This window comes from Acomys russatus, chromosome 14 (genome assembly GCF_903995435.1).
Source record: "Acomys russatus chromosome 14, mAcoRus1.1, whole genome shotgun sequence".
Lineage (NCBI taxonomy): Eukaryota > Metazoa > Chordata > Mammalia > Rodentia > Muridae > Acomys > Acomys russatus.
The window spans coordinates 36,677,587-36,700,358 of record NC_067150.1 but is presented as its reverse complement, the minus strand read 5'-3'; the positions used below and the strand labels follow the sequence as shown (position 1 = coordinate 36,700,358).

Genomic DNA, 22,772 nt, shown 5'->3' with positions numbered 1-22,772 from the left:
TCTCAAGCCACTTTGGGATGACCCATGAAGAAGACCAATATGTTGAGACAGCGAAGGCTGGGAGAGGGGTCTCCTGTGACTCTCATGATGAAGAAGTGAGCCCCATCTCTCTAGGGAGAGAACTGTTTGCACACATGTAAGTCCTTCCTGATATGTCAGCTACGTCTTAACAGTTTATAGAAAACCCATTGTTGAATACGTTGTTGCCACAGGAGAGCAGAGGAGTTGAAAGGCACTGAGCGGGGAGCAGGGATATGTCTTGCGCAACCTTGCCCCCTCATCTCCAGTACTGAGCAAAGCAGCTCGCAGGTCCAATAATGTACCTGTCATTGGTGCAGTTTAGAACTAGAAAAAGTTCTTAGCAACAACATGGGAAAAGTGAAAAAAAATGAGCTGGGCATAGTGGCGCACGCCTTTAATCCCAAAACTCAGGAAGGAGAGGCAAATGGATCTCTGTGAGTTCGAGGCCAGCCTGGTCTACAAAGTGATTCCAGGACAGCCAAGGCTACACAGAGAAACCCTGTCTCAAAAACAAAAACAAAAACAAAAAAAGAAAGAAAAGTTAAAAAACATAAAGCAAAGGACTGCAAAAAAAAAAAAAAAAAAGGTCATAAGTCATCACTACAAAACCTTCTTAAGAGGCATTCCTTGCTTCTAACTTGAGGCCATGAATCCATCAGCTACAAAAGCACAAAATAACAAAGATTCTTTGGCCCAAAGTGTTCCTTGCAAGACAGATAAGAAAGAATCTTCTACATCACCATCCTTAACTGTAAACCGACAAGACTTTAATACTTAAAAGACCCAGTCAAAGCAAACCCACAACTTGTAAACCTATTGAGTCTAAAGAAACTGGGGTCAAATACTCCAAGTCACAGAAACACAACTGATGGCCATTAAACCAAGCAGGGCACACTGAGTCCTCACAGCAGAAACCACTCGTGGACAAGAAACAAAGGCTATCCGATCCCAAACAAGTGTTGTTCGTTGGCACATCATCCGGGAGCTCCAAGCTCCATATCATTAAAAAGTACGATTTTGGCATCATCAGAGTGACAGGCAGTTGGCAGTCTCCTTCAGACAACTGGAAGAAAACACAGACTACATTCAAGAGCAAAGGCAAACCAAGGGATGTGTTTCTGTTCAAGAATTTCTTTGTCCAATCAGAGTGCATTAAGAAGGGAAGTCATGAGTCCTTCTGGGAGTTTCTGAAAAGTTTATAAATACAAAACGAACATTTCTTCAATAAATAAATGGTCCTTAAAGTCTTCACTGATGACCTTCATAATCTTCTGTCACTGCTGTCCCCACCAGTGGCACTCCTGGCCAAGGGAATGTGATATTTCCTGTTTTTTGGTAACACCTGTTGCATCACATGCACTTCATCAGTACGCCTCTTCATAGTCTGAATCCTAGAAAAGAAAGAACAGCAGATGTGTGTGTATATTACAATGCCGCGGTCAGATTTAGGCAAAGACCACATGTATGGGGGTCTCCAGATGGAACTGAGCAATGGTGGGCTATCCCTGGGAGCACACCTCAGTTCCATGGAGCATCATAGAACCTCAACACAACGTGTCTACCAGGCTGATTTCTGCTTCGAAGCCCCATTGGTTCTCTTTTCCTTGATGACTGTACTTTGTAACCTCAACACACAAGAAAAGATGCTTGACTACAGCAGATGGTGCAGGGCTGGGCTTAGGAGCTCATTGACCTCCTCCTACCCTTTGTAGCTAACAGCCATCAAGTAGTTATTTAACAAGGGTCTCGGCATCTGTGAAGTGGGGATAATAAAAACTCACCTCACAGATGTGCATGAAACAAAAGTGTAAGTTTCTCAGCGCTGTGCACAGCACATTCCTTCCAGCCCAGCTCTTCTTGCTCTCGTTATTACTCTCATTATTCAGGCTCAGATTCATCACTTGTCCCCTCAAATGGGCCATCAGTGCTACCTCGTATATCAGATTGTTCTACGTCTTAATTCTGTTGTTCTTGTTTTAAAAAAGAAAAAAAAAAACTCATATACTTAGAGAGAGAGAGAGAGAGAGTGTGTGTGTGTGTGTGTGTGTGTATTTACTTAGAGAGTGTGGGTGTGTGCATTTGTATATTCCCACACACATGGAGGTTAGATGACAAAGGCTCTCTCCTTCCACTGTGTCCCAGGGATCAAACACAGGTCCTCAGGGTTGGTCGCAAGTACCTTTACTTGCTGAGCCATCACTGGCCCTAATTTTCCTGTTCTTCTAAATAACTATTTCATACCCAAAGCCTTCCTCCTGTCCTCTGACCCCTCCCCACCACCACCATGTTCAGATCATGACCCTGCTCTCTCCTGTCCTGGGAAGAGAGGAAGTCAGTGAAGGAGGTTCACGCCCTTCCATTATCAGACTCACTTCCCTAATATGGCCTTATCTGCTTGGCCTCTCTACTGTCCAGTTTGTTCCTTTGTTTGTTTGTCTGTTTTTTGAGACAGAGTTTCTCTGTGTAGCCCTGGCTGTCCTGGAACATGCTCTGTAGACCAGGAAGCCTGCCTCTACCTCTCTACCTCTGGAGTGCTGGGATTAGAGGTGTGTGCGCCATTGTGCCCAGCTTTTCTCTGCTGTTCTTATGCCTTTATCTACAGCTACTGTGTCCTCCCGTGATACCTCCTAGTGTCAACTCAGCAATTCTACCCTCTCTCTCTCTCTCTCTCTCTCTCTCTCTCTCTCTCCATCAATTCTTCCTTCTCTGTTGGCTCATCCACAGCAGCAATGAAATGTGCCCACCATAGAGAGTAACTCTCAACACACAGCACTCTCCACCCACTGCCCTAGTTCTCTGCATCCTTCCTTAGAAGAACTTTGTTTTTTACTCACTTCCTCCACCATGTATAATGGGGCACATGGCACATGTCAGATGCCAGTAAGTAATCATTGAATGAATTAAAACAAGAAATGTGGCTAATGACTCCCTTATTTGTGTTATCAAAGTATTTAAAGCATGGAGAACTGGTACCAGGCCCTTCTACATAGACTAACAACGTTTTCTCAGCTCACACAGGAGACTCAAGCTCACAGAAATCAGAGCAGTGACAAGAAGCCCAGTGAGTGACAGGGCCGAGCTCATCAGGTGACCTGTGGAGTTTGGCAGTAAGCACAAAGATGACAGGCATGCTTCACATTCAGTCACAAGTTGACTTCGAGGCCCCACATCAGAGTCTCCTGCCTCCTTAGATCCTGGGACAGCTACACCAGCCTGTGTCACTGCGTGCGCTCAGAGAGGGACACAGCCTCTTGAGGTTTAAGTCAAGATGGAGACCTTACAATAAGGTGATAAGTGACGCCAATTCATCAAAGTGTCTAAAAGTTTGTACGTTCTGACTTCCTTAAAAGCACCAGAGTTGTTTTGTTTGGTTTGGTTTGGTTTTTTGTTTGTTTGTTTGTTTGTTTGTTTTGGCACGAGGGAGGTTCTTTTTTGGTTAGTTGGTTGTTTTTATTTGTTTGGATTTTTTCTCAGTCAATAGCTTACATAGTCCCCTCTTTAGACTTAAGAACATGCCAGGTGTGGTGGCGCACGCCTTTAATCCCAGCACTTGAGAGGCAGAGGCAGGTGGATCACTGTGAGTTTGAGGCCAGCCTGGTCTACAAAGCAAGTTTAGGACAACCAAGGCTACACAGAAAAACCCTGTCAAAAAAACAAAAAAACCAAATAAACTTAAAGACATAATTTTATACCCATGAGACAGAAAATAAAATCATGGACAGTGGATAAAAAAGCTTGCTATCAAGACTGATAACGTGAGATTAGTTCCTGTGCCCACATGTAGGAGAGAACCAACTCCCACAAGTTGACCTCTGACCTCCACGCATTCATGCAACATAAATAAATAAATAAATAGTAAGTAAATGTTACTGCTAAAATGGGGGCAAGGGCGAGGGCTCAGCAGTTAGGAGCACGTGTTGCTCTTGCAGATGACCTGGTTTTGTTCCCAGCTCCTACACGGTGGCTCACAACCATCTGTAACACCAGTTGCAGGCAGTCAAATGCCCTCTTCTAACCTCAGCAGGCACCAGGTGTACAGGTGGTACACAAAATGTATGCAGCTAAAACATTCTTATACTTAAAAAAAAAAAAATCTAAATTAAAAAAAAAATCAAGTTGAGAGTTGGTAGGGGTTCCTAGAAACCCTGGTTCATACTCCCTGCACTAGCTTGCATGTTGCGCTGTTCTTGAGAGCAAAGGACCCTTCAAATAGGCAGGAAGATGAGAAAACACCACGCAGGGCACTTACCAGGCACTCCGCACAGCGGACACAAAACCTTGCCACGCAGTCATTGCTGTCTTCCTGGTCAGTGCTGTGGAAAGAATGCAAAACCAAACTCAAATGCCAGCACCAGGGACAGGTCTCAGCTCAGGTACTGAAGTCACGGGAGTCTGGTTTTATTGCAAACCCTTAAACAGAGTCGTTAGGGAGAAGTAAGGAATAAATGTGTGTCAGAACAGCCAGTGAGTGCTAGATAGGTAGCAGCTAACCACCACCATGCACTCAGAAAAGTACTGAACACCAGCCACAGCAGAGGTGCCATGCCGGGGGGTGGGGGGTACAGAGGGAACAGAACACCAGCCACAGCAGAGGTGCCATGCCGGGGGGTGGGGGGTACAGAGGGAACAGAACACCAGCCACAGCAGAGGTGCCATGCCGGGGGGTGGGGGGTACAGAGGGAACAGAACACCAGCCACAGCAGAGGTGCCATGCCGGGGGGTGGGGGGTACAGAGGGAACAGAACACCAGCCACAGCAGAGGTGCCATGCTGGGGGGTGGGGGGTACAGAGGGAACAAAACACCAGCCACAGCAGAGGTGCCATGCTGGGGAGGTGCGGGGCACAGGGGAACAGAACCCGGTCTGTTGATGAGCTCCCAATCCCATGTGGACGAGAACTGTAAGAACTAGCAGGTACTGAATTACAATACGATCATGTCCTAAAGTTAGGTAGAACTGCCATGCAGCACAGGGCAGGGAGGGACCAGTGCGCTGTTCAGGACTCAAGGAGCATGATGAGAAGGGGACAGTTCACCAGGTCCTAGCGGGTAAGAAAGCTTCCAGACAAACAAGAAAGGAAAGGGGTGATCCTATGAATGTTGGAGTGGGAGAGAAAAAAAATGTATAGATGAATAGATGAATGCATATGTAGATATACACAGATAGACAGATACTTGCGCACACACACACACACATGAATAACTATAAAATATATATGTGTACTGTAAAACATAAGCTGACTATAGTTGGACTGAGAGAAAGAACAAATGAAAACAATGTGACTTGAGATCAGAGCACAAAGGGTTTTATATATTGTCCTTAGAAACAGACATTGGTATGTTCTTTAACCGTCCCCTGCACACGTGCGCGTGTGTTACAGATTGCTTGAAAAGGGAAGTCTTTCTCCAGTAAATAAATATACACATAGGCTGAAAGAAAACTTTAGAATTTCCAAAGTAAGACTCCCTCACCGTTAGGTCTCCAAGAGCCCTTTCACAGACAATGGGAAAGTCACATAATTTTTTTGTTGAGACAGGGTCTCACTATGTATTTTTGGCTGGCCTGGAACTCATTATATAAATCAGGCTGGCCTTGAACTCACAGAAATCTGCCTGTCTCTGGCTCCTGAGTGCTGAGATTAAAGGTAGAGACCATCATGCCAGCTATAGAACTTTACATTTTAATGTAGGTTTGTGTTCCTTTTAAGAAGTAACTCTCTTCCTGGGAAACTACTGGATTGTGCCTGCTCATTGGCAGAATGGCGAATGGCAGTTAGTAAATGCTTCTGAATAAGACTGGCCTCCACAGGCTCATGTATTTGAATACTTAGTTACCAGGGAGTAACTCTTTGATGGGATTAGAAGGATTAGGAGGTGTGGCCTTGTCAGAAGAAGTGTTTCAGTTGGGTGGGCTTTAAGGTTTCAAAAAACCCATGCTAAACCTAGTCTGTCTGTCTCTGAGTCTCTGCCTACAGATTAGGATGTCCCATGCCTACTGCCATGCTTCCTGCCATGATGATAATGGACTAAGCCTCTGACACTGAAAGCCAGCCCCAAATAAATGATGTCTCTTGTTACAGTTGCCTCGGCATTAACATCTCTTCACAGCAATAGAACAGTGACTTAAGACCATAACCACGGCCCTTTATCCTTTCAGAGCATATGCTGACCAAGAATAGCACACACTTATTTAAATTTCCTTCGTCCTTCAGGGTTATTCTCTTCACTGCCTATGCATATTCTGTTAGGAGATATTAGCTCAGTACAAAAAAAAAAAAAGTAAAAGAGAAAATTATGACTGGGAGTTTTATTTTAATTTTGAGAGAGTGGGATATTTGCTCCAAACATGTGTGCAGAACTGCATGGTGTGAAGAAGCCGAGGCGCCCTGCCAGTCCCGCCCTCCGTGACAATACCCACAAAATGTCGCTCTGATCTTCCTTCTGACTGTCCTCATGGAATGATGGCATTTGGAAGGAAATCTCAGTCCCGGGGCCAGGGAGAAAAATGTGTGTGGGCATGGGGTATGGGTGCTGCCCCAGAGCAGGGCTGCCCCAGAGCAGGACTGGGGAAGGAACCGGGTTCGCTGCTGGGGGCTCCAGTGGGACTTACTCATCGGAAACTTCAATGGAAGACTTCTTATATCCAGACCTGCTCCTCTTGTTCGCCCCCGTTGCCTTCCTCACCATTCTCACCAGCAGCAGAATGACCACAACCGCCGACGGGATGAAGACAAGGATGGAGAGAAGAGCCACAGAGGACAGCATGGTGCCAAAACCTGTAGGGAAAACCAAGAGAGGTCTGTGACTTCAGATTGGGCGCTGGCGTCTTCCAATTCCATGCCTTTGCTCACACTTCTAATTACAAATGGGACAAGTTCAACATAGAAAATATAAAAAGTATAAGAAGCACACACATGTACACATAATTCCATTGCCTACAAGTAACGCATTGCTAAGCTACCAACTCATTCTTGTGTGATTAAAGAGGTCCTGATTAAGCAGGGTGTGGTGGTACATGCCTATAATCCAGCACTCTGGGAGGCAGAGGCAAGTGGATTTCTGTGAGGCCAGCCTGGTCTACCAAGGGAGTCCAGGATAGCCAAGGCTACACAGAGAAACCCTGTCTCAAAAAAATAAAACAAAACAAAAGAAGGTCTTAATTATAAAGGTCCTTCTACCAGGGTGGTAGCATGTACTGTTAACCCCAGCACTGGGAGGGAGGCGGTGCATCACCGTGAGTCCAAGGTCAGCCTGATGGTCTACAAAGTAAGTTCTAGGACAGCCAGAGCTACATAGTGAGATGCTGTCCAAAAAACCCAAATAAATAAAAAAGTCTTCTAAATATGATGCTTAGTACTATACCATACTGGATCAACAAGCAAATCAATTCTCTAACTTTGAACATTCAAGTTATTTCAAATTCCTTGACTTTACAAGTCATATTGGGATGACCATCCTTGTATATAAACCCTAGTGTTTAGCTCTGTTTTCTTATGGGAATATAATTTTAAGAAAAATGACTTTTATTACTAAACTGCCTTCTAGAAAAACAAAACCTATTCTTGCCAGCAGTGTGATGATATAAATGTGCTTTGGGTTATTGTCAAACCGGATGACAATTTTGACAAAGAAAACAAGGAGGAGGGGAGAGAGGGAAAGGCGGGAGAAAGGGCAGGGCAGACAGGAGGAAATAAAGGAGGGAGGGAAACCCCAAGAAATGGTAAGGCGGTTATAGTGACTCATAATGTATCTCTATGACTTTGGCTCAAATCCAGTTTCAAACTCAAATAACCACTCAATGATCAGCCGAGGAATATGTTGAAAAAAAATCATTCGCAACCCATCTCCACAGGAGAAAGGAACTGCTGCTCTTTGTAACCTAAAAGAAATGCAATGCCGCCCATCCTCAAAGGGAGCACGCATCGCAGGATCAGTCACACAACTGTAACATGAACCTAGCAAAGCAACTGGAATGACTTCTACACTGCACATAATCACCGTCATTAACTTGGGGAATTACCCAACATTCCAAACACAAGACATTTGGTCACCTGAAGATAAAGCAAAAAAGACAATGCAGAGACTATGATAACGTTGAAAGAGAATATTCAGTTTTCAAATTTAAAATACATCCTAATGGCTGGTTAGATAGTTTAAGGATGTTTCTACGGATGCCTACAAGTTGCCTTCTGACCTACACTGTTCTCACACATACATGTGCACACTCATATATGCTCACACCAACACACAAAATAAAGCTTTAAAAATGTTTTTTAAATTAATCTTTTTTTTTTTTTTTTTTTTTTTTTTTTTTTTTTTTTTTTTTGAGACAGGGTTTCTCTGTGTAATAGCCCTGGTGTCCTGGAACTCTTTTTGTAGACCAGGCTGACCTTGAACTCACAGTAATCCACCTGCCTCTGCTTCCCAAGTGCTGGGATTAAAGGCATAAGCCACCATTAAAAATTAGTCTTAACAGGCATATGAAGACAACTTTGACACAGTAATTCTCTTAGTCAACTGGTGTGTTCTAGAAAGGACCAGAAGAGTCCCAGCACTGCAGGAGACCGGCAGTCGGCAGCTTACCCCTTTCTGTGACCGTAAGCTCTGTTAGGGGGATATTGTGGTACACGTCTGGAGGGTTCTTCACAGCACAGCTGAAGGTCCCGTTGTCCTTTAGAGTGGGGTTGCTGATGCTTATGGATGCATCCCCTTTGTAGACATTGCCCGCCCAGGAAATCCGGTCTCTGAATGTGCCTGCTGTAGTTGGGTACTGGAAAGACTGATAATGAAAAATCTAAGAAAGCAACATCATGAGAGAAAAGGTTAACTTGGAAACACAATGAAATGAAAAGCTGAGCTGGTCCAATGTTAAAATGAATTGTATAAAAAGGTCTTCTTTTCCCTGGTTGTTTTTTGTTGTTGTTGTTGTTGTTGTTGTTGTTGTTGTTGTTTTTTAATGCTTTTCTCACCCCTACCTTAGAAAGACAGGTTAATAAAACTGATCCAAAAAAGGATTGATGAGAAAGTCTTGGGATCTCAACCCTCAAATATTTTCGATGGCTATAGATATGGCTCAGTGGCTAAGAACACTGTCCTTCCAGAGGACCTCAAGTCAGTTCTCAGCACCAACATCGGGCAGTTCGCAATCACCTGCAACTCCAGCTCCAGCAGATTCCACACTCCTGGCCTCTGAGGGAACCTACACACAGACACACACAGACACACACAGACACACACACACACAGACACACACACACACACAGACACACACACACACAGACACACACACACACAGATTCAAAAATAAATTCTTCCTAAAGTTCTCTCAAGCAGGGGCAACTTCACTCTCCACAAAACATTTCACAAAATGAATAGATTCTTTTTTTTTTTTTTTCAACAAGTTTTAAATGTATTTCTTTCCAATTGACAAATAATAATGTGTATATTTGTAGAACACAATGTGGACTTTTTGGTGTGATGCTGAGAACTGAACCCTGGGCCTTGCGCACGCTACGCTCTCGCCTGGCTAGTTTTGTTTCTGAGGAACTGCCATGCTGTTGTCTAAAGTAGCTGTATTATTTATGTGAGTACATTTCCCTTTTCCAACCTGTGCCAATCCTTATTGTAATTTGTCTTTGTAAGATTTAACTTTTATTATTCATCATTATGTGTGTAGATGCCCACAGAGACCAGAAGAGGACATCAAGATGCCCTGGAGCCAGAGTTAGAGGCCACTGCAAACCACCCAACGTGGTGCTGGGAACCAAACTCCGGTCCTCTGCAAGAGCAGTGTGCACTCTTAACCACTGAGCCATCTATCCAGCCCCACAATTTGCCTATTTTGTAATAGCATTTTTGGTGGCCTGTGAGACGATAGCTCAGTACAGTTTTATTTTTACTTCCTTTATAACCGGAAACATAGAGATTTTGTCATTCATCTGCTGACCATTGATTTTGTTCCTTCTGAGAAATGCCTGCTCAGGTATTTTTTTCCTGCAGCTTAATCAGTTTATCTGTTTCCTCGGTGCACTTTGGTTGTTGCAACTAGGGGTGTGAGTTTCAGGCACCTACTGGGTAGAAAGAAATCAAGGGCACCGCTAAGCTTCCCTTTAGACAGTCCCACAGGCTTAACTGTCAACAGTGCCAAAGTAGGGAAACTGCACCCTAAAGAAACACCCAATGTCTGTTTATCATAGTTTGCAGATGACTTTCACATGTTTACTCACTTGGCCCTTCTAACACCAGCCTATGGGAGGCAGGTGTAATTACCCTGAACTTATAGGAAGAGAAACAAGACCCAAATAAAAACATGGAACAAGTTACTCAAAGGCCCAGTGACAAAGGGAGATTTTTACTTTCCTAATCACTGGGTGGGTGTAACACAATCCAACCTCTCTCTGGTTATCTCCCGTAACAGTTAACACAAACCTCGAGTCAAACGCCTGATGAGTATCTGCTTTATTAAGACGATACCGCTTTGGACTTGGTGCTCTGACACTTGGCCCCAAAAGCACATATTTACACCAGAAGGTGTGACAGACACATATGACAAATGACAGGACTCTTATGCAAAGCAGGAGGCTTTCCTCTTGCTTTGTTTCCCTGGTACCTTCTCCCTTAGGATAGCAGATGTTTCCAACCACCAAATTGCCCAATTTTAAAGAGCAATTCCTCAGAGAAGATGATGAATCGCTCACTGGTTAATTTCATCAAGAATTCACCACGGATACTTAGGGTGCATCCCATGTTCTGGGTATGTGGAGGAACAGACTGCAATGGGCACCACACTAATGCATATGTGACAAGTGTTCCAAAGAGAGCAAAGAGGGCGATAAGAGAAGCCCACCAAGACAACATGACGGGGAGTGCCCGTGCTCCCGGTACTTAGGAGGCCAAGGCAGGGGGAGTGCTGTGAATGTGAGCCCGGCCTGGATTATACACCAAGTTCAAAAACAGACACACAGGGCAAAATCTTGTCTCTGAAAACCAAGGCCTATCATTAAAAGTCCCTCACCGACCTTGCAGGTTAATCTAACTCGTGAATTACATGTTAAATTAGTGAGCTGCAATCCTGACTCCTTCGTCAGCCAGACAAAGCACACCACTGAACCCCTGAGTTACAAGACACTTAAACGCCCCTGTCGCAACTCAGAAGAGCTCGCTGCTTCTCGCGACCCACTTCACAGAACAGCACTCTAGAAGCGCTGTTGGCATATAAGGTTTCTCACCCAAGAAGCTCCTATTGCTTGCTCTGCCCTAGTTTTGGACAAGGAAGCAGAGCCAAATAAGGTCAGCCATAGCTTCCCCACAATTCAGAATAAAGCAAACTATTTTAAATCTAAAGCAACAGGACCCTTGACTACAGCCTTGTTTCCTTCGCTACAGTTGTCTGCCTCGCCCCACGCCACACCAGGCACTCAGTAACAGCTCCTAATGCACAATTCAAAGCGTGCTCACTAAGATGAAAGGTAATCTCTCTTCCAATGAAGGAAAACAGAATAAAGAGCACTTTCCAAAATCCAGTCTAGGGACAGTGAGATGGCTCAGGGAGTAAAGGCACCCTGCCACTACGCCTGATGGCCTGAGTTCAACCCTCTCTGGAAGGAGAGAATTCTGCAAGTTGTCCTCTCACCTCCGTACCTTGAAGTGGCATGCATATACAGATAGATGATAGATAGATACATAGATAGATAGATACATAGATCCAATTTATATATATGTCTATGACATTCTTTTTCTAACAATTTTATGTATGGGTGTTTTGCCCATATGTTTGTATGTCTGTGTACAGTACATGACTGGTACCCATGGAAGCCAGAACAGGGCCTCTGATCTCCTTGGAACTGAAGTTACAGGATGCTGGGACTTGAACCCAGGTTCTCTGGAAGAACAAAGTACTCTTAACTGCTGAGCCATTTCTCCAGGCCCAATGCAAATGCATTCTTAAGCAGCCGCCACCTGACCTAAGGCAACTGATGGAACTATAAAGAGAACTATAATATATACCATGTTGTACACATTACAGCATTGTAATCTCTAAATAAACACCCATAATGGAATTTGAACCATAAATATGCTTTATAAGTGTGACTAAAGTATATTGCTTTTAATATTGCAAGACCATCTGTCACCAATGGCATCTGTCACCAGTACAACATGCCACCGTTTCCTTCATGGCTGTTATATAAATCACTGTAGGTGTTTACACAACCAGTGAAGAAGCCAAGGTAAAGCTACAGAGCATGGATTCTCAGACAGACACACCCACTGAGACAGCAGCTTTCAGAAAAAGGGTGTCTGTGATGTGAGTGGAGAATTCCTGCAGCCCATGTCCTCTTTAGGACAACAGATCTAAAAGTTGTAACGCCACACAGAAGGAAACAACAAGGCAACAAAATTAAACCACATTTCCTCTTGGTTTCTGACCATTTTTTTCCTTGAAGGTAACGTACAAGAGTCTTACATGTCAGACTGAAAGGCTCTATGTGATTAAACAAATATCATATGAGTCAGAAGCCTGGCTCACTCCAGAGGGCCTAAAAGTTTCTTTTATATATTTTTCTAAGTTTAACTGTATTTGAGATATGTGTGTGCACATTCGTGTATGTATGTGTGCATGTGTGTACATGTGTATGAGTGTGTGTGTGTGTGTGTGTGCATGTGTACATGCGTGTATGTGTGCACGTAGGATCCATAGTGCTATGGTGTATACATGGAAGTCAGAAGGCAACTTTTGAGAGTCAGCTCTTCCCTTCCACTGTGGGTTTCAGGAATCGAACTCAGGCCATCAGGCTTTCACAGCACATTCCTTTACTCCCTGAACTATGGCACAGGCTTTCTTTTTTTTATTTTAAATGTAGATCAAGCTGGCTTCAAACCTGCTGTGCTGCTGAGGGATGGCCTTGAATCCCTGCTCTTCCTACCTCACTAATGCTGAAATTACTGGTGTGTGCCAGCATGCCAAGTACTCGAGTAAGCTTCTGGAAAGCCCACACTTACAGATTCTGTGCGGCTGCTGCTGGGAGGGCGGTACGTCCAGTCTATGGTCAGTTTGTCAGTGACCTCTGAAGAGGACTTGAAGGTGCATTTCAACTTGATCTTTTCTCCAACGTATCCTCGGACGTGAGCATCTGCACTTATCTCCAAAGAAAGGACAGTGCGTACACCTAATGGGAGCAAGCCCAGACACTTACAATGCATTCATTTTGTTGGGGTCTGCAAATGTGAGTGAACACTACAGAGGTTCTGAATCATTTTTTGGGATCTCCCCCAAAAAGCCAGAGCCATCAGTGAACTTTCAGACAAATCCACAAGGAAGAAGGAGCTAAGATCTAATAATCTTGAATAACACTTATCATTTCATAGTCTTCAATCATAGTAAACACTGGAGCAAAAATTAAACACCTAACCACACTAGCATTTTTCCAAACATAGGCTTGTAGTTAATTAGTAAGGGTTGCTCATGATAACTGAAAGGCAGCAATACCCACTCCTTCCCATCCTGTGCCCTCCCCAATCCCTCCCCCCCCCACATGCATGTTCCATATACAGCAGCCTTTATGAGGTCTAGGAGAATCAAGCAAACACAGTATGGTCACAGCATGAAGCTACCAGTATCTCAACCAGCAGCAAAATGAGGATAGAAAATACAAATCGGAAATTTACTTTTAAAACTATCCTAGAAGGTTCTAACTAGTCTTTCCCTCCTCTTCTTTTTTAAAAAGAATTTGTTTTTATTCTTTTTAAGTGTGTGTGTGTGTGTGTGTGTGTGTGTGTGTGTGTGTGTGTGTGTGTGGTCTCTGTATCTCTGTATCTGTGTATGGGTACGTCCACAAGAGTGCTGGTACCCGTGGTGCCTATGGAGGCAAGAGGCATTATCCCCTGGAGCTGGAGTTACAAGGCTTGTGAGTCACATGATGTGGGTACTGGGAACTGAATACCAGGTCCTCTGGAAGGACACTAAGTGCTCAACACTGATGATCCTTCTTGCTAACGCATCTTCTTCCTCCTCTCCTCCTCCTCCTCCTTTTGAGACACAGCCTTGCTATATAGCCCAGTCTGGCCTAAACTCACAGTTCTCCTGACTCAGCCTTCTAAGTCCTGAGATTACAGGCATGCACCACCACGCCCAGCTATGCTCCCTCTACCTAAAGCCAGTTAATGAATCACACACCTATTAAAAGTAAATTATGGAGGGCTGGCTGAAGGTATAGTTCAATGGCAGAGCACCTGCCTTAACTTGGAAGGTCCTAGGTTCTACACTTAACATAAAGAAAACAAAGGAAATTATGGAGAGGAAAAATATATATAATTGAACATGTTCTGCAATGTAAAAGTAAGACATCATTTTTAAAGCCTGCAGAGTATGGTCTTTCCATCTTTGGCACTACAAGAAAGAGAGAAAAAAAACTGGTACTTTCTTCCAACTGATCTCCTGTGATGTTGGGAAAGCAGTGAAAAAAATGTACCTCCCACTGGACAGCCATGTTTTAGGAAATTAAAACACCATCCTTTGCTTTTCCTGCTTCCTTCTCTGGCTCAGTAAGCCAAGATTCTTCTCATAGCCAAGGGCAAAGAGCACAGCAAGATTTCAGAAAAGAGCAAATCCACACCCTTCCTGGAATCCAGTCGTCCTTGTGGCACAGGCAGGACAATGTAAGGATTGAACACAAAGGTGTCAGAAGCTCTGAGCTGGTTCAAACCCCAGCCCTGTGGCTGGCCCTGAGCAGCTCAGCACGTTGCCTTACTCCTCCAGCTTGCTCAATAGGGCGGAAATGGGGCTTACCTCCAGGTCAGTGTGAGGATTAAATGGGTTAAAACACGTACAACACCCAGAAAGCCTACCTACTTGGAGCAAACGCCCCATGCCTGCTGATACCGCCTTCTCTTTCTCCTATAGGCTCGTGACTTTTCCTACCGCTGGCATTCTGAGTCACTGTCCCAGAGTCTTTACCTCCGATAGCTTTGAATCATTTTCTCACTCCTCTCTGGACAATCTAGTCTGGTCACATTCCTCCTGAAAGGTGGAGAACAAGGCAGCGCTCACTAATAAGGCCTTTAATAGGAATCTGACCCATCTCAAAAATGATGGCCATCTGGTTCCTAATACAGCATTCTTTCTGACTGCCACGCTGTTTGTCACTTGGTATATGCCTTTGTAAATGCTCATTTCTCTGCCAGAGAAAGCCTTCATTCTCAAGCTCTCGCTCCTGACTCAGCAACGTGAAGAAAACTCCTATTCAGTACTGGAGAGTCAGGTTTAAAACCTGAAAGGTGGAATGAACCCACAAACTACACATGGCCCTCATCCTATGTTTTTAGCCTAAAACATAAATACAATCTAGAAGTTAAAGGAGTAGATTTGAACTTAGCCGCAACGGCACCAAGCTCCAGCCCATCTGACGTCTGGTGAGAGCGAGGTCACAGCTCCCTGAGCTGCTCAGGCCACAGTTGTCCATTTGGTGAATGGAAAGATTGACCCTCCTAGGATCTCTGTGAACATCCAACACACTGTACACATCCACGGGCCTAGATACAGCTCAGCGGTGGAATGGTGTAAGGCCCTGTGTTCTCTCCCTAGTACCACAATAAATAAACAAACAAACAAGTACACATAGAATTCTTAGTAGAGCTCTTGATATTAAAACCTTTTTGGGGGGAAGCAGGTTTGAGACAAGGTTTCTCTGTGTAGCCTTAGCTGTCCTGGTCTCAATTTGTAGACCAGGCTAGCTTTGAACTCACAGCAATCCGCCTACCTCTGCTTCCCAAGTGCTGGGATTAAAGGTATGCGTCACCACCACCCAGCTTGAGATTAAAAACTTTTTAAAATATATTTTATTAATTTATTCATATTACATCTCAATTGTTATCCCATCCCTTGTATCCTCTCATTCCTCCCTCCCTTCCATTTTTCCCTTACTCTCCTCCCCTATGACTGTGACTGAGGGGGACCTCCTCCCCCTGTATATGCTTATAGGGTATCAAGTCTCTTCTTGGTAGCCTGCTATCCTTCATCTGAGTGCCACCAGGCCTCCCCATCCAAGGGACGTGGTCAAATATGGGGTACCAGAGTTCGTGTGAAAGTCAGTCCCCACTCTCAACTGTGGAGAATGTCCTGTCCATTGGCTAGATCTGGGTAGGCATTTGAAGTTTACAGAGGGGAAGACTTCCTATTGGGACTCTAGGTGAGAGAAGCAAGGGAGAATGGGGAAATAGAAGGACCCAGAGGGTCCTAGAAACCTACAAGTAGAACATTATGACAGGTGGATCTGGGGCCCAGGGGTCCTGCTCAAACAATGGCACCAGCCAAGGACAATACATGCAATAAACTTCGAACCCCTACCAAGATTAAAAACTTTTAACAGATATTAATTATTAGTATCAAAGCAGACACCACACATACTAAAAAAAAAAAAAAAAAAAAAACCTGAACTAATTCCCTGTTGGGGCTGTGGATTAAAACCTAAATAAGAATGGTCTTTCTCAGACACCTGCCAGCTACATCCTACCCTTTTCACTATGCCAGGCTGTCCAGTCATTTCCAAACATGCTGCATCCTTTCATGTCTCTATGTTTTTCTTAGAACATGTCTTTGTCTAGAAAGATCTCCTCATTCCTGCCATCCTGCTGGAGTTGCTCCCCACCACACCCCAACATTCACATGCTTTTGCCACCAACTCACATACCAGCCCACTTTGCGATGTCTTCTCCAAATTCCCTAAAGCTCTTTTGCTCGTCCTTCGAAGTTCCCATAATGCAATATTACCCAAGCACCTATGTCATGACTACACCTGATTTATAAATACCATTTTCTCCATGAGATGCAAGCACCATCAGGGCAAAAATTCAGAGGGAAGGAGGCAGGCAGGGAGACACTGGGTGGATCAGCATGGTTACCAGTGTCAGAGCATGTGTTCACTGCCCTGCCCACTAATCCTCTCCTTTGTGCCTTCATTATGAGATTTCCAATGCTTCTCTCAATGCTTCTGTTCGCACCCAGTCAGGAAGAGATCAGTTCTCCTCCCACCCTCCCCAGAAAGGGTTTTTCTGTGTAGCCCTGGCTATCCTGGACTCACTTTGTAGACCAGGCTAGCCTCAAACTCACAGTGATCGCCTGCCTCTGCCTCCTGAGTGCTGAGATTAAAGGCTTATGCCACCACTAAAGGAGGAAAAAAATATCACACAAATGCACACAGTTCTCGCGAGAAAATGATGCTAGGAAGGACGGTGTCATAAATGACTTTCATTTCTACTTAGAAAATCCACTCGGTGAAAGAGGGAAACCAGGCTTGTAAGGGAAAGCCCTGAAAGATTCTGCATAAGTTTACATCCCTTTGATACCTAAGGGATAATGTCAAAGACAGTATGTCAGGGGTCAGCCACCTATGACCCATGACTCAAGTGGAAGCAAATGGCTCTCATGCGAAAGAAGCAAACTCATAGTAATTAGCGGTTACCCTACTACCAGCTCTGCAGGTAACCCAGATCAGCTAAACCAATCAGTCTCTCCAGTGGTCTCCAAGTGAGCAGCTAAGACATTTCAACCTTTCTGTAAACTGAGTTTTACTAGAATGCGACCACACTGATGTGTATATGGCTGCTTCCGTACACTTGGCAGAAACTGAGATGACACAGCAGTGAATGGGCCTGTAGAGCCCAAAGCATTTACTGTGTCATTCCATTATTGGAAGTGGCTGCCAAAGCCTGCTTCAGAGCTAAGACAAGATCTGGGCTAGACTTAGAAATCAGAACCTCTGTAGTTCCTCCAGCCAGCTCTCCATAATCAATCAATCAATCAGTCAGTCAATCTCTTTCCCCCCTCTCACTCTCTGTCCTTCTCTCGCTATCTTTTCTCCTACCCTTCTCTTCCCTCTCCATATTTCTATCTTTCTATCAAATCCATTCTTTATTCTTTCTAATCCTGTTGCATTCATTCAAAGTTCCCCATTTTAGCACAATATCCTTTCAGATACTTAATTTTTGTTTTATTTTACTTTGTTTCTTGAGACAGGATCATGCTATGTATCCAAGGCTAGGCTGGCGGCCTCCAACATCCCATCCTCCTGCCTCAGCATCCCAAGTGATGGGATCACCATGCTCTGGCTTAATATTGATTTTGGCCAAATAAAACAACCAACCACACACATATCATGAAAATTAATAAAACCACTTAATAGAGGGTGAGAAAAGAAAATCACCTTCTAATGAAATAACTTTAGAGCTGGAAGAAATTAAACACGACAAAACAAAGCCCCTAATTTTACACATCTCATTTTCAAAAATGCAAATCTTCCATCTTAAATGAATATTCTTTCACTTATATTTTAAAAAGTGTAATACTGAGCTCTCTATCATTAATGCTCCCCCCTCCTCTTTCCTCCTTCTCTTGTGTTCTCAGCCAGGGCCTCATGTTTCTCAGGTTAGGTTCCTATTCACTATGCAGCTGAGAATCACCCTGAACTTCCTTCTCCCACATCCCCATTGCTAGGCACTCACCATCGTACCCTGGGCTACGTCCCCAATGCTAGGCACTCACCATCGTACCCTGGGCTATGTCCCCAATGCTAGGCATGCACCATCGTACCCTGGGCCACGTCCCCAGACCCTCAGACTATCCTTTCTATATACTCAACCAACTGAAGTAAGCAGGATCAGAATTAAATTTTAAGGCCAGTTCAAACAAGATATCAATTTAAGGGTTTCTATCTCTGAAGAGGGGTGGCAAATAAACACTAGTGGGAAAGCAAAGCTATCACTTACTATTCAAAAGAGACAAAATGAACAAACAAACAACCAGAGAAAGCACTGCAAACACGCTCAGTGGGAAAAAGCTAGTCACAAAGGGGCTTGCCTGGCTCACTTTTTATGAGATACCCAGAATAAACAAAGGCATAAATAAAGATCATAGATTGGCAGTTTCCAGAGCCTGTAGGAAGGTAGGAATGGGTGTGGTATTTTTCTTTTGGATGATAAAAGTGCCCCAAAATTGGTTGCAATGATGGTTGCATAACAGTGCATATTAAGAAGTATTGAACTAGCCGGGCATGGTGGCGCACGCCTTTAATGTCAGCACTCAGGAGGCAGAGGCAGATGGATCTCTGTGAGTTCAAGGCCAGCCTGGTCTACAAAGCCAGTCTAGGACAGGCAGCGCTGTTACACAGAGAAACTCTGTCATGAAAAGCAAAACAAAACAAAAGTAGTAAACTATATATTTAATGGTTGAACAAGTATGTGAACTACATACAAACAAATCTATGTGCTTTTTTTTTAACCTTTATTTTTTTATATGTCTGCGTGTTTTGCCTGAATGTACAGAACTTGCATGTCTGGTGTCCCTGGAGACCAGAGAGGGCATTTGATTGCCTAAGACTGGAGTTACAAACCATTGTGAGCCACTGTGTGGATGCTGGCACTCAAACCAGAGTCCTGTGGAAGACCAGCAAGTGCTTTTAACTGCTGAACCATCTCTCCAGCCCCCTGGTTTGTTTGTTTGCTTGCTTGTTAGTTTGTTAGTTTTGTTTGTTCGTTTTAAAGGCAAAATATAAATCTTTTCAAGAAGACTTGGAGGGGTGGGTGAGAAAAATAAAACCGTATCTAGTCATATCTTGGATGGACTGAGACACAGAGATTAATAACTTTAAAACTTCTTAGAGCCGGGCTTGGTAGCGCACGCCTTTAATCCCAGCACTCGGGAGGCAGAGGCAGGTGTATTGCTGTGAATTTGAGGCTAGCCTGATCTACAAAGCGAGTCCAGGACAGCCAAGGCTACACAGAGAAACCCTGTCTCAGAAAAACCAAAAGCAAAAAGCAAAAAAACAACAACAAAGCGTCTTAGAATGTGTACATATATGTAGAGGCCAGAGGTGACTCTATTGAGGTGACTCTCTCCTTCCACCTGTATATAGATCCTGAAGCTAGAACCCGGTCTTCAGGCTTTCGTGGCACCTTCACCCACTGCTCCATCTCCCCAACCCCCCAAAATCAACTTATGTTTGAACCATTTGTTTTGCTAGATCTGTTCATCTGTATGAAGTGACACTAGATTTACAAAAAGACCCACCATTTCTAGATTTTTTTTTTCCTCAGTGGGACAATATTTGAACATTTCTCGCCACACACCCTAGCTGTGTTTAAAAAAAAGAAAAAAAAAGTGAGTTTATATGAAATGACAGTAGACCTGACTTATATTACAAAAAGAACTCAGATGAAAAACTGGACACTTATGATGACATAGGTAGTTGGCGAGAATCATGGAGTGTGCTGGCAGCGTGCAGATTTAGTCACCAGATAAACAAAAACTTCCTCACCTTACCTGATGAGACCCAGCCACCCACTGTGTTCATATTTATACAACACTAAAAAAACTCTTTCAGAAATGCCCATTATTTGCAGGAAAATGTTACCAAAACTCTGTGTGTTTGTGTCTTCCTAAGAAATCACACACACACACACACACACACACACACACACACACACACACACAGAGAGAGAGAGAGAAGAAATAATCAGAAAATATTTGCACCTTGAAATGAAGCTAATTAGTTTGGATTGAAATTTAGAAATCTGGAATAGCATGAAAACAAAATTATCCGACTCTTACAATGTTGTCATTATGTCAACACTGGACTGAGAACAGTTAAAAAATTATAGAGCTTCAAAAGGATGATTGTGACTTATATTTTAGAATGTTTATAAAGCGCTAAGGTAGTTGTCTTTTTTTTTTTTTTTTTTCAACAATATGCCTGCTATAAGAAAAATCACACTGTACCCCTGCTCTAAAATGTTTTACTTCAAAGTCCCTGAATAAAATCACCAAGTCATGATTTTCCTCCCCGCCTCTTGTTCTTTTTTTCCAGCCTTTACAGTCATGATTGTGTCTCTCAAAATAACTGGGACAAACAGAATTGCCCATTTCTGACCAGGGTACAACGTGTAACAGCTATACAGAACCCTGGCTGATAACCACTGATAATCTCTCAAGAACAGAGAGCGTCCGCAAAAGCCTGAGTTCGCTGTGGTTTCGTCGTGGTTATCACCAAGATAGCGTCAAGTCACACAATGTGGTCGGGCTCGGAGACGGACCGGAACGAACTCTCCGCAATGGGTGGTGCCAGACGGGAAAGAACATCAGCCCACACGCCCTCTCCCGCTCCTTCCCTCCCAGAAGCTGAGCGGGGGGTTTCCTGAGACCCCCAACCCGGAACCGGAAAAGCGACCATCTTTCCTGACCGCCCCCCAGCCGGAAGTGGAACCCAGCAGCTAGCGCACTCACCCTGGACGACTAAGATGCTCAGCAGTGGAAAGAGAGCGCAGCCACGGCCTACAGCTGCTCCTCTCGGCTGCTGCATCCCGACAGCTCTACCGACACTTGCACGCCCTCTTTACGCCTCCCGGGGACCACGCAGGTGGCACCGGAAGTGACGTCTTCGCAGGAGTCATCTTTGAAATAGCCACCCGGATTTACCTCAATCATGGATATGGATTGTTACTAGAGTCACACCTGCTTTCCCTGACCAGCGATTCTTTGACTCTCTGGAAGGATCTGATTAAGCCCTTCTTCAAATTGGCTAAAGACTGGGTAAAGGGTTTTATTTTTATGGATTCTGAAGGACAACGTTTGATCCTCCGACTGTAAACCAGAAATAGTATCTCTTAGAGTCTCTATATTGAACCCTAAAAATAAGATACACATACATTTTGAAGTTCAGGGAGACATTAGCGAGCATACAGGGTCAAAATAAAAAATCTTTATTGGGTGCTGTGGTAAATACATGCAAGCTCCAGCTGGGCGTGGTAGCGCACGCCTTTAGTCCTAGCACTAAGGAGTCAGAGGCAGGTGGATCGCCATAAGTTCGAGGCTAGCCTGGTCTACAAAGCGAGTCCAGGACAGCCAGGGCTACGCAGAGAAACGCTGTCTCGAAAAAAAAACAAAACAAAAAACCACAAGCTTCATCATTTGTGTTCCTTTTAATGTAGCCATTACATCATCCAGAACTGGATGCTTATTAAATTACAGCTGTGGCAGAGATGGTGAAATCACTGCAGTGTGTATTTGCGGGAAGGAAACCAGGGTTTGTGTATCTGTGTATTGCAAAATTAAGATCATTATCATCGTACTTGATGTGAAATGAGATAGATAGGCTAACATGCGCTGAAAAAAAGTGGAAAAGGACCCTGCTTAACCAGTGTAGTTATCCAATTCTCCTAGAGCTGCCATGGTTAATGAAAATAGAAGGGGGAAAAGGCTTCAGCTTTTGGGAATATTTAATAACGGCAACATTTTCAACTGGCATACTTGACTAGACTTGAAAGACGATAGTTTTCTCTGTGACGAGAATAAGAGTGGAAAACTATTGTCATTGCTTCTAAAATACCCCCAAACCAAGCCAAGCAGTGTGACAAAAGCCTGTAGGCCCAGGATCTGCAAGGCTGAAACAGGACCAAGAACAACGTGGGCTTCATAGTAAGACCCTAATTGGGGTTAGAGTTAGACTCAAGAATGAGTCTTCTAAATGTATATCTCCCGGGGTGGTGGCACATGCCCTTAATCCCAGCATTCAAGAGGCAGAGGCAGCAGAATCTCTGTGACTTCGAGACCAGATCTAAAAAAGGAGGTTCAGGACAGCCAGGGCAGTTACTCAAAGAAACCATCTCAAAAAACAGAAAGAAAAGAATGTGTGGTATCATTTTCCCATTTCCCAGCTCTCCAAAGCAACGTGTAAAGTCTACAGAAATAATATACATCTACTAGAAA

At 44.0% G+C, this 22,772-nt stretch overlaps 1 protein-coding gene across 1 annotated transcript; it reads right to left on the bottom strand.

Annotated features, from left to right (window-relative positions):
- Positions 1 to 4,171: 4,171 nt before the first annotated feature.
- On the bottom strand, positions 4,172 to 21,418 carry Mpzl3 (myelin protein zero like 3). The gene is made up of 5 exons (XM_051155722.1): positions 21,291 to 21,418; positions 13,019 to 13,185; positions 8,603 to 8,813; positions 6,630 to 6,795; positions 4,172 to 4,334 (listed from the first exon to the last, which is right to left on the bottom strand). Exons 1-5 carry the CDS (start codon positions 21,364 to 21,366, stop codon positions 4,172 to 4,174), a joined length of 783 nt encoding a protein of 260 aa, XP_051011679.1. The 5' UTR covers positions 21,367 to 21,418.
- Positions 21,419 to 22,772: the final 1,354 nt, after the last annotated feature.